General features: G+C 30.9%; 1 protein-coding gene and 1 pseudogene across 2 annotated transcripts; both read right to left on the bottom strand.

Moving 5' to 3' along the window:
- Positions 6,441-8,124, bottom strand: LOC104787721 (F-box/LRR-repeat protein At1g67190). Of its 2 annotated transcripts, none has more exons than XM_010513331.1 (2): positions 8,007-8,124; positions 6,441-7,830 (listed from the first exon to the last, which is right to left on the bottom strand). In XM_010513331.1, exon 2 carries the CDS (start codon positions 7,813-7,815, stop codon positions 6,556-6,558), a length of 1,260 nt encoding a protein of 419 aa, XP_010511633.1. In that variant the 5' UTR covers positions 7,816-7,830; positions 8,007-8,124; the 3' UTR covers positions 6,441-6,555. The 2 variants fall into 2 exon arrangements, with proteins under 2 accessions (XP_010511633.1, XP_010511634.1); XM_010513332.1 differs by having other exon boundaries at positions 6,441-7,820.
- LOC104789657 lies at positions 12,010-12,967 on the bottom strand (annotated as a pseudogene).

The following is a 15,706-nucleotide window of genomic DNA, read 5'->3' as shown; positions in this document are numbered from 1 at the left end:
AAAAAAAAAAAAAAAAAAAAAAAAAAACATTTCCAGTTATTTAGATTATGTAGATATTACAGTTCGTTAATGGGTTACACGAGTATTGGCACAACCCATATAATTGGGTTGACATGTGTAGTACTAGTTCATCTATCTAGTCGACACATATGGAAGAAGTTTTCCAAGCTGATATGAAATGCTCACTGGTACCCATGTTTTGGCTCTATTCTAGTCCAGACTCCAGTGAACCGTATCACGAATATTTGGATGTGCTCAAATGCAACAAAAGTCATGTAGTGATCGCTTACGCCTCAAAGCAAACTAAGGGAAATTAAAGCAAGCTTTGATTATCTTACATAGTTACATTTCAATTTTATGGTAGAAAATTTCAAGTTTTCAGTGATCACTCATCATTAGACTTTACAATTATTTTTATTATTTTTTTATAATTCAGGAGTGATCCTAAAGGTTTCCTAGGCCCAAAGACTAATCTCCTGGGGCCGGGAGAAACTATGTTAAATTTCGAACCCCTGTAGCCAATGCTATTCGAACCCAGGTGACGGAACTTTTCTCCCTTTACCACTGGACCAAGGCAACTTGATTTAGACTTTACAATTATTTTCTAGAGTTTAGAAGGTAAATTTTTTTTTTTTATAATACCTATCAAGTAATGGAAGAAAAAGATTCAAGTGGCGGAAGCAATAGCAACTAATTAAAATTATCTTTGTGAAAAGCACCACACAAGATTTCTTATCTCTTTTCCGATTTACCTCACAAGATTTCTCTATTTGGTATAAAACTATTTTCTTTCTTATTCAGGAGATCACTTTACAGAACTTTGCTAAGATACATAATGTATGAAATAAACAAGTAAAACAATCAAATTCCCCAAGAACCATGATTTGGTGTTGCCTTAATTCTTAAAATCTGAATCTTTGACTATACTAAACCATAGTACTAAACTAATAACCATCATATAATATTAGTTAAAAGTTTGAAAAAAAACAAGGTCACGAGACTCACAATAGTCACAAGTCACAACCTTTGACATCAGCCTCCACCACACACACACAAACACAATATTAACAATATATATTTATGTGTATATATATTATTCTCCTCTATTCCATATTCTCCATTTCACCTCTCTCATATCTCCAAGTCATCACTACCAAGAGGTTTCATATCTCTTCTACTCTCTCTCATGTTTTTTTCTCTTTTTCCTCTTTTTCTGAATTCTCATTGAGTTTTCTAATAACAAATTTACCTATTTACATGCATATATATATATATATATATATAGTTACAAGTAAAAATGATGCTCAATCTTCTTAACTTTTTGTTAAGATATATCTTAAAGTGTAGTAGATACAAGATTTATCTCCAAGTGAGCTAGTATTTATGCTAATCTAATAAATTCAGAATAGTAATTAAGCCCAGAAATTAATCTGGAATTACTTTCTGTACGTAATTGGAAGGTCTAATTAGTTTATTTCTTCTTCTTCAGTTGTTCCACATATATTAGATGGTGGTGAGGATGAGATTTGGGAAGATTATGGAAGGCTTGAAGTCAAAGATAAAGACGGGACTAAGGATGCGGAAGAGATCATCATTATCATCAAATTCATCTTCTTCATCATCTTCATCATCGTATGAGAAGATAGACAAGAGTGAGAGCATGAGATTTGAGTTGAGAAGTAGAAAGGCACACAAAATTATCCAAGAAACCCTTCAAATTGCCGACTCTCCCACTTCAAGAACTTATGCTTTCTGATATCATCTTTTTAACGTCCAAAACATATTCATACATAGAAAAATACATATGTATTTGCGTGTACGCATCTGTTTATACATATCCATCTAAAAATTGTACGTGTGTATGTATGTATGTATGAAAGGTTATATGTGTGATGTGATGGATCTTATCTTTTGCTAAATTGATGATTAGGTGATTACATCAATATATTAATACTCATAATTATGCTATAATTAGTTGTATCGAAAAGAAAAGTACATTATAGATGTAAATTGAATATTAATATTAAAAGAAAATCTTATTAATTGTAATTTTTACCAAGTTTACTATATTAAGGGTATTAAAATACGGTAAATACCTTTATATCCTTGACCATATTATAGAAATACGTACTGTTATTTTGGGGAAAAAACCATAAAAAATAATTTTTAGTGTTGAAATACATTTTTTTTTTGTTAAAGTTGAAGTACAATTTAGCCAAGTTACGTTTCTCATTTGTTTTTGGGAGATAACAATGAGATTTCAAATCAGAATTTTGTGCATGTGGAGAAACAACTAAAGTTGTCATTGACCTTTCAGAACCATAATAAAACAAAACCGAAAATACACATTTTTAAGGTTTTCAAAACAATAAACTTCACTTTTTCTTTTAATATTTGGTTCATTAACATTCTCTATGTCTTTTTATTAGTCTAAAATTTGTAGAACTACAAATGTAATGTTTCTTATGTTTAAAGTTCGTAAAAGAAATAAAAATAATAATTCCTTAGACGAATAAACAACCACATATTCACATAAATGAAAGTTGTTACATGGGTTTCTTTCCAACGTCAGTATCATTTCTTCTATATATACATATTCGTGAAACGTTTGTGATGTGTTGTTCAACCAACACTTTGAAATTTCATGTCATAATATTTCATGTCATAATTTCTCCTATTTATATGGTAAAATATCACGATCTAGATACATGTATATATATATATTATATATATTTGTTTTAAGATTGAAATTTGTATCACAATCTAGATACAAATTTATTGCCGACAAACAGAAAAGAACACAGATATGTCTAGCTTTTGTTATGGGTTATTGTCAGTACATCTGGTGTATCTCAACCTAAGGCCATCTTTATTGCTACAACACATATTGTGTTCTTAAGGATTTTAAAATAATAAAAATGTTAAATAGTGGATATAACTAATCTTAAGTAATTGAAAATTGTTTTTATACAAGAACTGTTGAATATGTGTTCTTAAGAATAGACTATTATTTATTTATTTTAGTTTTTTTAAGATCACTATAACTGATCTACCGTTAAAGATACAAAAATTAGTTTTAAAAGAATTACTCACAATATATTAATTAAGTGACACACCAAACGCCGGTGTTTAGAAATTAGTATTAAGGGTCGTTGATCTATATAATCTTTCTCCAGCTAATTAAGATCACTTTTATTAATACATTAATTAACAAATTTTATCACTAAAGTAACACGAAAACGAAAGAAACACTTCTTGAACCTACTGCTCTACAAATAGAAATAGAGATAGAAGATTAAGTAGTTCTTAAAGATCCATTTTCAAAATAATAATAACAATCATGTGTAATGTATGATTTGTGGCTTATATTGAAGAGAAACAAAGTTAACAATTACGAAGTTCTTTTTCGTTTTGTAGAAAGGTTGATGCTATCTTAAACAATTTGACATAAGTGGTGTCGTTATGTATTTGACTCTTCATAACCTAAAAAAGAGGTTGACACATAATAGAGGTTTTTTAATTAGGTGACGAGGCATGCATGCCCATACCTATACATTACTACAAACCAAATTTTACATACCAAATCCTCTCTTTCTCTTTTTTTTTTTTTTAATTATAAGATATATATACTCAAGAAATTGAACTTTGAATGGATTCAAATATTATATTGAGGGATGAATATATATACCAATTTATTGAATTAGATTCAAATAGAATGTATAAACTATATAATACCAGGTATATAAAAATATGTAAAGTTATGTATTTAATACTAGTTAGGATTCGAGAAGCTGTCTTGGAATGGAACAAGGCATGGCAAATAGGTCCCCGACTGTATAAAAAGGACAAGAGAGATAGAGAATAATATTACACATCACTAAGATCCAGCAGTGTGAGGACAATTAGCCTTTCATTAATGACAAAAACAAACACAGTGTGAGGACAAAAGCTTACCATTTATTCCACCTTACAAGCATCTAACAAAACCAATGCAAGCTCCACAGTTGGGGAAGAGGACAACAAATCTATGTTATATAGAATAAGAATTGAGAAGAAATTAGAAACTTCAAAGGCACATGAAAATGAAAATTCAATGGTATCTAACTAAATATTGTTCACATAATATGTTGGTTTTACAAATCCACAAGTTTTGTGAGAGGGAGAGATAGATGTGTGACACATCATGTGTCAATTGAGTCGGTCGTCCTCGGTGTAAGCTTAGTTGAGTACACATATTATTTGAGCTTGGTACCATCTCTTTTTTTTTTGTTTTTAACACTAGAATATATACTCCATTTATAATTGCAATTTTAGTCTGGCAGAATTTTACCTTTAAACATTAATTAAAAAAACTAAAGGGGAAAAGGTTAATTTTTGTTCAAACTGTTGATTGTGTAGAAACCAGTCCTCAGTTAGTATTTTTCCTTTTTTTGTTTGTTTGGTAGTGGACATGGAGACAATGTCTTCCCAAAAATTATTCAAACTTAAAAATGAAGTAAACTAAGCTTGGACATGCCTTGAAAACTCAGTTCCTCAGACATCATCTTCTAAAATAGACACCATACTAGGCGGAACACCCTAACAAATGAAACCCTTTGGGCAAGGTAAGAGCCTAGTTAGCTATACTATCGGCTAGTCGGTTAGTCTCTATGCAAAAAACAGATTATCGAGTCCATTGATAAAAAGCCTTGGCACATCCACACCAAAAAAAAGAAGACAAAAGGTGAAAATCCCCAATTCTTTTTATTAAGAATCCAACTACCAACTCCGAATCAACTTCCACCTTAAGTCTCAAAACTCTTCTCCCCCAAGCAATGTAAAGACCATAGTACACACTGCATAACTCTGCTAGAGGAGTCATCGGTTAATATTGTTTGGAAAAACAACTAAACTTGAAGGGAGCAAGTGAAACATTAGGAGAAATGCAAAGTAAACATGTGGTCTATTTTAGGAAAGAGATCAACTTGGAGTGTGCTAGGAAGATCCTTTCTCTTTCCAAAACATTATGATCTTTGGCCACGGGGGTTCAAAATTTAACATGGTTTCCCCCGGCTCCAGGAAATTAGTCTTTGGGCCTACAAAGCCTTTAGGATTACTCATGAGTTATCAAAAAAAAAAAAAAACATTGTGATCTTATGACAAATTCAGATCTCTTCTTATTTTTTTTTCTTTATTTTTTAGTCTGCATGACAATGTGACTACTTCACAAAAAACATTGATTTTGATATGCAGTCACACCAAAAAAAATTGTGATCAAATCACAAACCCACATACAATTTTGAACTATTCATCTAACTACATAAACTTTGATTTTTCAGCCTCTAAAAAAAAAACAATTGAAAACTCTGTCCCAAAATTCCAATTCACTGTTTAATGTTAAGAACTTACGTTTAGATTTAGTAACAATCGAAAGGGTTTGTTTAAAACCACACAAACTTTTACCTTGCGCCACCTTAACCACATAAATCTTAATTTCAACAGCCTAATAATCTTAATCTTAACTACAATATTATAGAGGCAAAAATAGAGGACGATTGGAGATGTCCTACCCCACAAAATATACGAAGACGTATTGGCTAATACCCCATGTGATCGTATTTCGTATGACGATTAATTTAACTACTTTCGAGAAATGGAAACTATGGTTCAAAACGTCTCTTTGTATGCAATAAATCAACTGATGAATCTCTCAATAAGAAATATCTTAAATTCCCTAAGCGAAGCTTCAAACGTTTATTACTTTATTATGTACGGCCAATCATGTAATTGTATTTTCCAAATAGATGTTCTTACATCAATTATGTGTGTTTAACTAAGGCTTTGAAAGAGTATTGTAAACGAAACAAAACCGTTAAACGAGTATATATTTTAGACAATTTTTGGAGTTACATTCTAGTGTGTATACTTTCTTTTTTTAGTACTGTAACCGGGTTATAGTTTGTCGTCCCTAACATATTACTGTAGATTAAAGTTATGAATGGTAAATTAAAGACGGTCCTATCCGCAAAAGAAATAAAACGATTAAATCCGCTTTATCCTGTAACTACTCAAAAGAAATTAAGTTCTAATAATTTAAAAATCTATTTGTCTATAGCTTGGAACGAACTCTATTATGTTAAGTCGACAAACTGATGAAGTTCAAAAAAGTATGTGTTGGTAAGAACTAAGAAATAAGGCAACGGTTTCCGCGGGTTTTACCTATAACGGAAAATTAGATCTAAACCAAGTTTTCAAAGTTTGCGTAGTTTAGATTTGATTTCGGTAATTTATATCAAAATGCCAAAAAGTTGGGTGGTTTAGAATTCAATTGCGAAACTTTTGTAGGGATGGGTTGCAAATTGCAAACTAACGTACACTGAACAGCTGTTTTAAATCCAGTTCCGTGCATAGATTTAACTTTTTTTTTAGTTTTTCATAGCGAGTTTTGGAAACAAAGCGAGGAACAGAGAATATATTCACATTAAGTTCAAAAAGACTTTAAAAAATCCAAAATTCAAATCTTTTTACACATGTTTCAACTTGTTTTCAAATAACATCGAGAAGAAGAAGAATCGTTTACTCGTACTCGAATTGTACCTCGACATGAATGTACTTCCTCATGAGTTGAACAATGGACCATGTGAATGTAGCCAGAATTTGACAATCTCCTTGTGTTTTGGTTTCTGAGACAACCCCATAAATGACCAGCTTCTTCAGATTCGGACATCTTCTCAGCAACTCCTCGACCCAGATTGAGAAAACATCATTGATCACGGTCCATCCGAGCTCCAACACAGTCACATTAACCAACTGAGTCGTCCCTTGCAAACTGTAATGAGCAGCTCCATCTTTCAGGTCGTAGCTTAAAGAAAGATGTGTCAGTTGAGAGAAACCAGCAGCAATAGACTCAAGATCGATGATCTCATCGTCATCATCAAAGACCACATCCCACAGACGGAGTTTCCTAAGTTTCTGTGATCTTGAGATCATCTGATAAAACTTTGGCCAAACCATCGTAAAGTGATTAACATCAACAACTTCAAGGCTTTCAGAAGTTTCCATGATATCAAGATGAATCACACTAACATCATCAAGCTTAAAATGCTTCAAAGTCCCGTTTCCTATAAGCTCAAAAAGCTCGAGAACACAGTCTTTCATATGCAAGAACTCAATACTATCAGCCTCCAAGATAAACTTATCCAAACTAATCCCATCGAAATAAACACTCTTCAGCGTCGGGCTACTAAGTTCAATCGTCACTTGAGCATCCGACATGGCAATCTCAAGACTCACAAGCTCCAAACTCTCAATCATAGGACAAGCACTAAGCAAAAGATTCAAATCCAAAGCCGAAATACTAACATAACTCAACGAAAGTGATCTCAAACAAGGAAACCTCTGAAAACTAGGTTCAACACCAGTGATCGAGTTATGAGCCAAAACCAAATCCTCAAGCTTTTGTCTCCCACAGATCTCAAGAATGTTAACATTAGGAGTGGTTCGAACGTTATAAGACAAACGACGCAACGTGTCTCTAGTATACATAAGCCAAGCGATAACAGTACCAGCGGAGAACTTGTTAGCATCATCCATCACAATGGAGAGACCTTGTAACCCCGTGGTTTGGAAAATGGTTTGAGTTATAAGGATCTCGAGACGGTTGGTTGTGAGGTCTCGATAAAACGGCCAATCAGCGGAATTGAAAGTAAGGGACTGGAGATGTTTACGATAAGCTTCACGCCATTTTCTACATGTGGCGGAAGCAATCACGACGTCTCGAGCTCCACCGAGACGTGAGAGTATGTTTCCAATAACTTCCACAGGAAGATAGTCCATAACTCCTAAACAAAACTACGAAAAAACATTAGATCCAAATGTATCCCTTAGTCTAAATCACCAGAATCAAAAAAAAATGCTAGAGGATTAGGTTCTACGGGAAATGGAATCTTAGGGGGGAAAAAATCGCGTAAGTCTTGAATCAACCAGCAGAAATGAAGCGAAAATCAAACGTAAAGATATATACATACCGATTTTGGTTCTCGGGGATGAATGAAATGGCGGACGACGGTGGATCTGCGAGGAAGAAGATTGGAGGAGGCGATCTGGTTACTTTTATTAGAGGAGATGAAAACGAGAGAGAGAGGCGACGACTTTTTTTTCAGACAAATAAAAAGAAAAAAAAAAAGAAATTTAGTATTATTTGGGTGGTGGGGTCGTGGCGGGATGTGAAAAGTAAACGGCATCGTACTGAAAAAGAGTTTTTGAAAAAAAAATATTTTTCAAGAAATTTGCTTTTTGCTACTTATTGTTTAAAACTGACTTTTGGTTAGTCAATTGGATTTTAAGAAATTTTCATTGAAATTATTTCAACAGTTCAATATTTTTATATTTGATATGGTTAGATTTTTATAAGGGAGAAAAACTAGATTGACCCAAATTAGGAGGTTAATTACTAAAGTAACTCATAAAATATAAGGGTTAGATAAGTTATTTTTTTTGCCTAAAATACCCTTGTTTATTTTGTTAGGAAAAAAAATAAAGTCAAATTTACCCTCCCAGAATTTTTTTTAAAAAATCAAAATATTTTCAAAAGTTTGTCGGACTAGTTGTGACAGATTTGTTTTGGCACAACCGGTTTAATTTTGTATGACAGACTTATTTTGGATGACAGATTTTTTAATTACAGTTATGACAGATTTATAATTGATGACTGATTTATTTTTTACGACAGACTTATTTATAAAGACACCACAGACTTTCACAATATATGACAGATTTGATATAATATCTGGCAGATTTATTTTCCACAGTTATTTCAGATTTATTTTCTTGTTTAAAAATATGTCGTAACATGACAGATTTTTTCACATATAAATAATTACTAGGTTGACCTCTAGTGATAACAGATTTGTTTTAAGTTACGACAGATTTTTAAATTTAAACAAAAATCTGTCGTTTGATAACAGATTTATAACATTTTTTAAATATTGCTAAAATGACCTATGTGAATATCATATGTTATGGCAGATTTGTTTAAGTTATGACAATTTTTTTGTTTGCTTCCAAAAATCTGGTGTTTGATAACAGATTTATTAGCTGTAAAATGTAAATATATTGACAACAGATTTGTTTTAAGTTATATTTTTTCAGTCATATTTTTATTAATTATATTTTTTATAAATCATATTATGAATGATATTTAAACTCATATATTTAAAGCATATTTTATACATTTTTATTTTCCTAAATCATATTAAAAAATTAACATCATATTTTAAAATCCTATTTTTATAAATTTATATTATATTTTCATAAAATTATTTTAATATTTTTATATACTTTATTTTTAGTTATAATTTCATGCATTATATTTTTTATAAAACTTATTTAAACTATATCATCTTAAACTTCATATTTTTAAATCATATCTTTATACATAATATTTTTATAAACAAAATTTTGAATATTTTTTATAAATTATATTTTAAATCATATTTTATTTTTATAAATTATATTAAAAATACAAAACATCATATTTTTAAACATTTTTATTTTTCATTAATCATATTTTTAAATCAAAATATCAAATACTATTATTTTTTTTGGTTTTTCATTTTGTTCCAAAAAAAAAAAAAAACAAAACAAAATTCTGGGTTTTTAGTCTTTTTACCTAAAATTTGTGTCATTCTAGTTATTGGATAGGATAGAGTGTTAGTCTAGCAATTAATTGCCAAATTTGTGTCAAACTGGTATATTTTGACTTTTTATAATCTATATAATAATAACAATCTGAATAATGCGAACAAAAGTTACCACCTTTCCTTGTATTTTTTTGTTAAAAATTGTTTTAGATGTTTTTTTAAAAAAATTCATACGATTTTGAAAATGTTATTGTTTTAGATGTCTTTTCATCATATTTTTTCATCACAACTTTTCGTTATAACAGGTGTGTCTATTTAATTAGTCATATTTTTTTTAACTCTTTATATATATTTGTTTTTCATCAATAAATAACAAATCATTATTCGTTCAAACAAATTTTTCGTTTGATGTTGAATCTAAATAATTTGAATATTAATATCTAATATTCAACATTATTCTATAATCAAACTAAATATTTTATAAATAATTATAGCAATATAGAAATTTAATACAACTTAATATATAGTTTACAGTTGCGTCTATTTATCTTAACTTTTGTAAAAAAAACTGTTTTAATATTTAAAATTTGTTTTCTTTTTATAATTGTGTATTTTTATTATATATTTTCTTTGATACATTTTCACTCATTATTAAACTGACAACCAAAACTTGAATTTTTCATTTGTTTCAGTTTTTAGTGGCAATATGCTAGTCTATTTTCTGTACAGAGGATTCACTGGACCAACCCACTTAAGTCCAGAAACTATATGCAAGCCCCTAAATTTGATATGACTCCGACATACTTTTTCCCACTAGGACTTTCTCTTGTTGTTCCCTCTTATCCTCCTCTGTCCACAATTCGTCCAATGTGTTGTGAGAAAGACTTGAAATAGGAAATGACTCCTCAAATCGTCAAATCACATTATCATATCTGTATTTGAACCTCCAAGACTTGGTAACCCAATGTGTTCTTTTTCATATCACTTTATCATATCTGTATTTGAATCGTCCAATGTGTTCTTTTTCACTAGTTGCCTCAATTGGTTGTCCACAAAGAAATAGAGGTGCAAGGTTCTGAAATTTAGCATCATCCTCATATGACACCTAAAGTTCTTGCTTCCCATGTGCGTATGTTTCTCAAATAGTAATATGACTTTCTGCAAATTCCCAAGCTTGTACTTGACTTTCCAAGACTTGAAGGTATTGCTTTGTTTCCATGTGCGATGTGTTCTTTGTCCATTAGTAAGCCTCATAATGAACAACTTATAGGTTGGAAACTGCAAGTTACCACCAATGTAATTCAGAAACTTTGTCATAAAGCCTTTGAAGGGATGATGGTCTTTGACGGCACCCACACTAGAGCCCTTTAACTCTGAACTTATCTTGTACCAAAGCTCTATAAAACATTGGATATGCCGCACGATTGGAGTTTATATCTGCTGACGTTTCAGTCCCATAAGAGACAGCAAAACCATTTGAGTGCTGCACTTTTACAATGAATCATTTGGCTGAACAAATACCGTCTCAGGAACTGCAGAAGCTGCTTGACATAGCTCTGGTGGTTTAATCGAATCAGACATCTCTACTGTTGTCTGTAATGTTGTTGTTTCACCTATTGTTGACTGTTGCTGAAATACAACAGATTCCTCTTTGTAAATCGAATCCTTTTCTCGTCAAGCAACTGTGCCATTACTTCAAGCTTCTTGTCATCCTGTATTGTGGCTTGAGGGGACAAATTTTCAAATGGATGGCCATATTCTGCATCTCTCCCTGGTTTGTTTAATGCCAAACAAAGTTTGACTTGGAAACCTCTACTCCTCAAGTTCCCAAACTGCACAAGTAGTCTGGACTTAAACTGAGGCCAGCTGCTAAATGGAACCCTTTTGCTCTCCCTATTCTACCAGCTCAAAGCATCCCTACCCAAACTAACTGATAACAATATATTCCAACTTCACACGTGCAGCTTGCTAACCAAGGGATAAGCATCGAACCTCACACTTGACGCTAAGAGGTTATATATGAACCAAACAATATCAAAGATCCCAACTTTTTATATGGTATTTTGTTTAACCCATGAGAAAAAGAAACAGAGGAAGCTGCATAATCGAGAGATATTAGGACTCTAAATAAGTAAACTGTGAGTAGCAGAGAAGATTAAAGAGAACATGAATGAATCTGGTACCTCGAACTTGAAGAAGCTATATATCAACGAAAACAACATTCAAATCAACTATTACAAGATTCTACTAATTAAGACATCAACTATTATACATAAACTCTACTAATTAAGACAGAAAAAAAAGTAATCTTTACATAATTCTACTAATTAAACATAAAAAAGTGAATGAATCATATCAGTGTTGACGAGGTCTCTGGCTGATTAACTCATCAACACTTGAAATTAACACATGCTCTTAATTTCGCAAGCATCAGTCTAATTTTCTCAAGTTCCAGGGCCAAATCCTTGGGATTGTCAGTCTTCAGCTTTGCCAACTTATCTCTAGGTACGAAGCTATGCCTCAACAATGTTAACGCGTCTTTTCTCTCATCTGGTTCGGGCGCAAAACAGGTCATGAGAAAGTTTTTTGCATCGCAAGGATTAGGAAGATTACTCGGAAACAGTGGCTCGTAGCAATTCATGAGATCCTCAGAGTAATCGTTTGTATGCCACCATGGTCTCTTTCCAGTGTACATCTCCAACACAACACATCCCAACGACCATAGGTCAAGTCCTTTCCCTATCTCTCCGTGAGAGATCGATTCAGGGGACATATAGATCGGTGTTCCCGCAAACGGTTGATCAGGATGCCACCACTTGCTGTCTCCCTCTTTCTTCGACAACCCGAAATCAGAAATCTTCAATTCGTAAGATGATCTCCACGCACCCTTCTTGTTGTCGTAGACACGGCTAGGGTAAACAAGGATGTTTTCGGGTTTGAGATCGTAGACATAGCCGTGTCCGTGAATCGTCGCCAAACCCTCGAGAAGCATACGTGTAAACTCTCTGATCATCGGCTCAGGCAATTTCCCGTATTCGAAACGGTCCATGAAATTGCTTCCTTCAGCCGCGTACTCCATGAGAATCTTGTATTCCACGTCACCCTTACGGTTCACTTTCGCTTGCACTCCGTTCCCGTAGCATTAGACGATTCTCGAGCATCCTTTGAATTTTGACAAAAATCTGAAACTCTTTGTAAAGAGTCTGGGGCTCTGGGCGTGTGCATTGTCGGAGGTTTTCACGGCGGCCTAGAGAGTTTTGCCGTTGTGTTTTGTACTTGAAGAGGCTCACCAAACCGAATGCACCTTCTCCTAGAAACTTCTCGAACTCCAAATCTAACACCACCATCGCAAATCGCAAATAGAAAGCTTTCTATTTCTACTCTTATCTCTTCTCTTCTAGGGTTAAGAAATTTGGTATCTAATTAATTATTGTAAGTAGCTTGGAGTCGGAGATGAAGAGTCTCTCTCAGCTTATATAACGAGAAATAAATAGATTTCCATTCCAATTTCCTTTTTTTATTTTCTGTTTTTTTAATTTATTTACAAAGAAAAAAAGGAAAATTTGATAAAAGTTACGGAAAAAAGGAATTAACAAAAAAGTACCATTGTGATTTTTTTCTATGCAACAGGATTTTCATCAAAAATAAGTATAGGTTTTTAATTTATTTATGATAAAGGATATATTTTACTAATCATCAAATTTTTTCATTTCTACTATTCAACAAGATTTATCTTCTTTTATATATTTTTTTTTGTTAAATGTTTTTAATTTATTGTTGATAAAGGATATATTCTACTGATCATCAAACTTTATAAAAGACAAAACGAAGACTAATCACAATTAATTGAGCTTTCTATTACTTTCTTGATAATTTGGATATCTATTTTCATAGAATCTAAATAGTCAAAATTTGGACAAAATCTGAATTAGAGTTGCGGATCCTAGTCTATATATAATAGCAATCCGAATAAATGCCAGCAAAAGTTGTGTTTTTTCAATCGTACCTTTTGGATAATTTTTCAAAAAAATCTGTAAAAAATTTAAATTGTGTATTTTACAAAAAGTTGTGATTTTTCATTGTAACGTTTTTTTATAAAGTTGTAACTGTTCATTTTAGAGTTTTGTTTTTTTGAATATCGTACCTTTTGAAGCTATATATATTTGTCTGTTTGAACTGTTTTTATTTTTTTGCCATGACACAAAATAATATAAAATTTCAATCTCAACGGTTTTTACAGCTTTCTAAATTATTCTCTAGCTAGCATTTATTCTTTTAATAGTAAAGAATTTCCTCCAATTTTTTATTTAACAAAAGATTTTTTGAAATGATTAATCTAATTTACAACTTTTAGTTAATTTTAAATATAAAAACTTAATGAAAATACCTAGAGTTTTTTTCCAAGAGTTAGATGGATTATATAGTGAGCTTTTTGAATTTGACTTTTCATTATGGTAATAAAGATGCCTTCTATTTAAAAGCAGTTTATATGGGTTATTAGATATAAATATAATCAAGTGCAGACACAACCATTGCGATTTTTCATAGTACCTTTTCGTAATAATTTTGTTTTTTTTTTTTAAAGTTCAAACGGTTGTATATGTTCATTATAAAGTTGTGTCTTTTTACTATATTTTATTTATATTTTTCATCACAAATTTTCGTTATAATAGGTGTGTCTATTTAAATAATCATGTCTTTTCAATTCTCTTTATATTTGTCTTTTCATTAGTAACTAATAAGTTCGTTGAAACAAATTTTCTATTTTATGTTGAATCTAAATAATTGATCATTAATATCTAATAGTCAACATTTTTTTATAATCTAACTAAAATTTTAGAAATGATCATAGCAATAGAGAAATTTAATAAAACTTAATATAGAATTTACTGTTGCGTCTATTTATTGTAACTTTTCGTTAAAAAATAGTTTAATAATTAAAAATAATAATAACAATCTGAATAAATATGAACAACAGTTGCGATTTTTCGTATTATTTTTACAAAGAAAAATTGTTTTTTTTTGTTTTTTTAAACTCAAACAATTGTATCTGTTCATTGTAGAGTTGTATCGTTTAACTATATTTTATTCATATTTTTTCATCCTAACATTTTGTTCTAATAGGTGTATTTATTTAAATAGTCATGTCTTTTGAAATTCTTATATATTTGTCTTTTCATCAATAACTAACAAATCATTGTTTGTTGAAACAATTTTTCCGTTTTATGTTGAATCTAAATAATTTGGTTATTAATATATAATATTCAATGTTATTCTATAATCTACCTAAAACTTTAAAAATGACTAGGTAATATCTGGCATCAGCGGTTGGGATATCCGGCATTTTCTGTTCTTGCTTTGTTACCCATATTTCTAGTATTTCAAATTGTGCTAGTCCTAATCCTTGTGACGTTACGTTTTCTCTTTGTTCTACAATTTACATGTGTCATACCAACGATGAACATTCTTTTGTATCCAACTATCATAAATTAATTAATAATCAGACATCTAAACTAATTAATATATAAGCCACTATAATAGTTGAACAAAAATCGAGAGTATAGATGGTTCTTGTCGTTTAAATATCTTACAACTGATTTTTATAATATATAATATAGTTATTATCTATATTGTTATTTTCTATTCCACAAATATTTTTCCTTTTGTAACTTTATTTTTTTTAATCACTTTACTTTTTATCCATTTAAATTGGTATTTAATATGAAAATTACAAAAATTAGATTTATATATCATAAATATTTTAAATTAATTTTCATACAACTTTTTACTAACGTGGACATCCTAAATAAAAATACATCTCACATTACATATGTAAGTGCAAAATTTACCCTTAATACAATATCTCTATCTTCACGTCCCATAAAAAGTATAATATCTAAATAGGATTAATAACTATCTTTAAATGATAGGGTTATCATTTTATACTCAATTGAGTGCCTACACGTAGGAGTGGAACGGATACGATATTTGAGATTCAACCAAATCTAAAGCTATGAGTGAGCAAGGAAATAAACCCTAATGGGAAAAAAGCACATTTCATTTCCTATATAAACACCTCATTCCAA

This window comes from Camelina sativa, chromosome 5 (assembly GCF_000633955.1).
Source record: "Camelina sativa cultivar DH55 chromosome 5, Cs, whole genome shotgun sequence".
NCBI lineage: Eukaryota > Viridiplantae > Streptophyta > Magnoliopsida > Brassicales > Brassicaceae > Camelina > Camelina sativa.
Note: the sequence above shows the minus strand (reverse complement) of the source record. Positions and strands in the feature narration are given on the sequence as shown.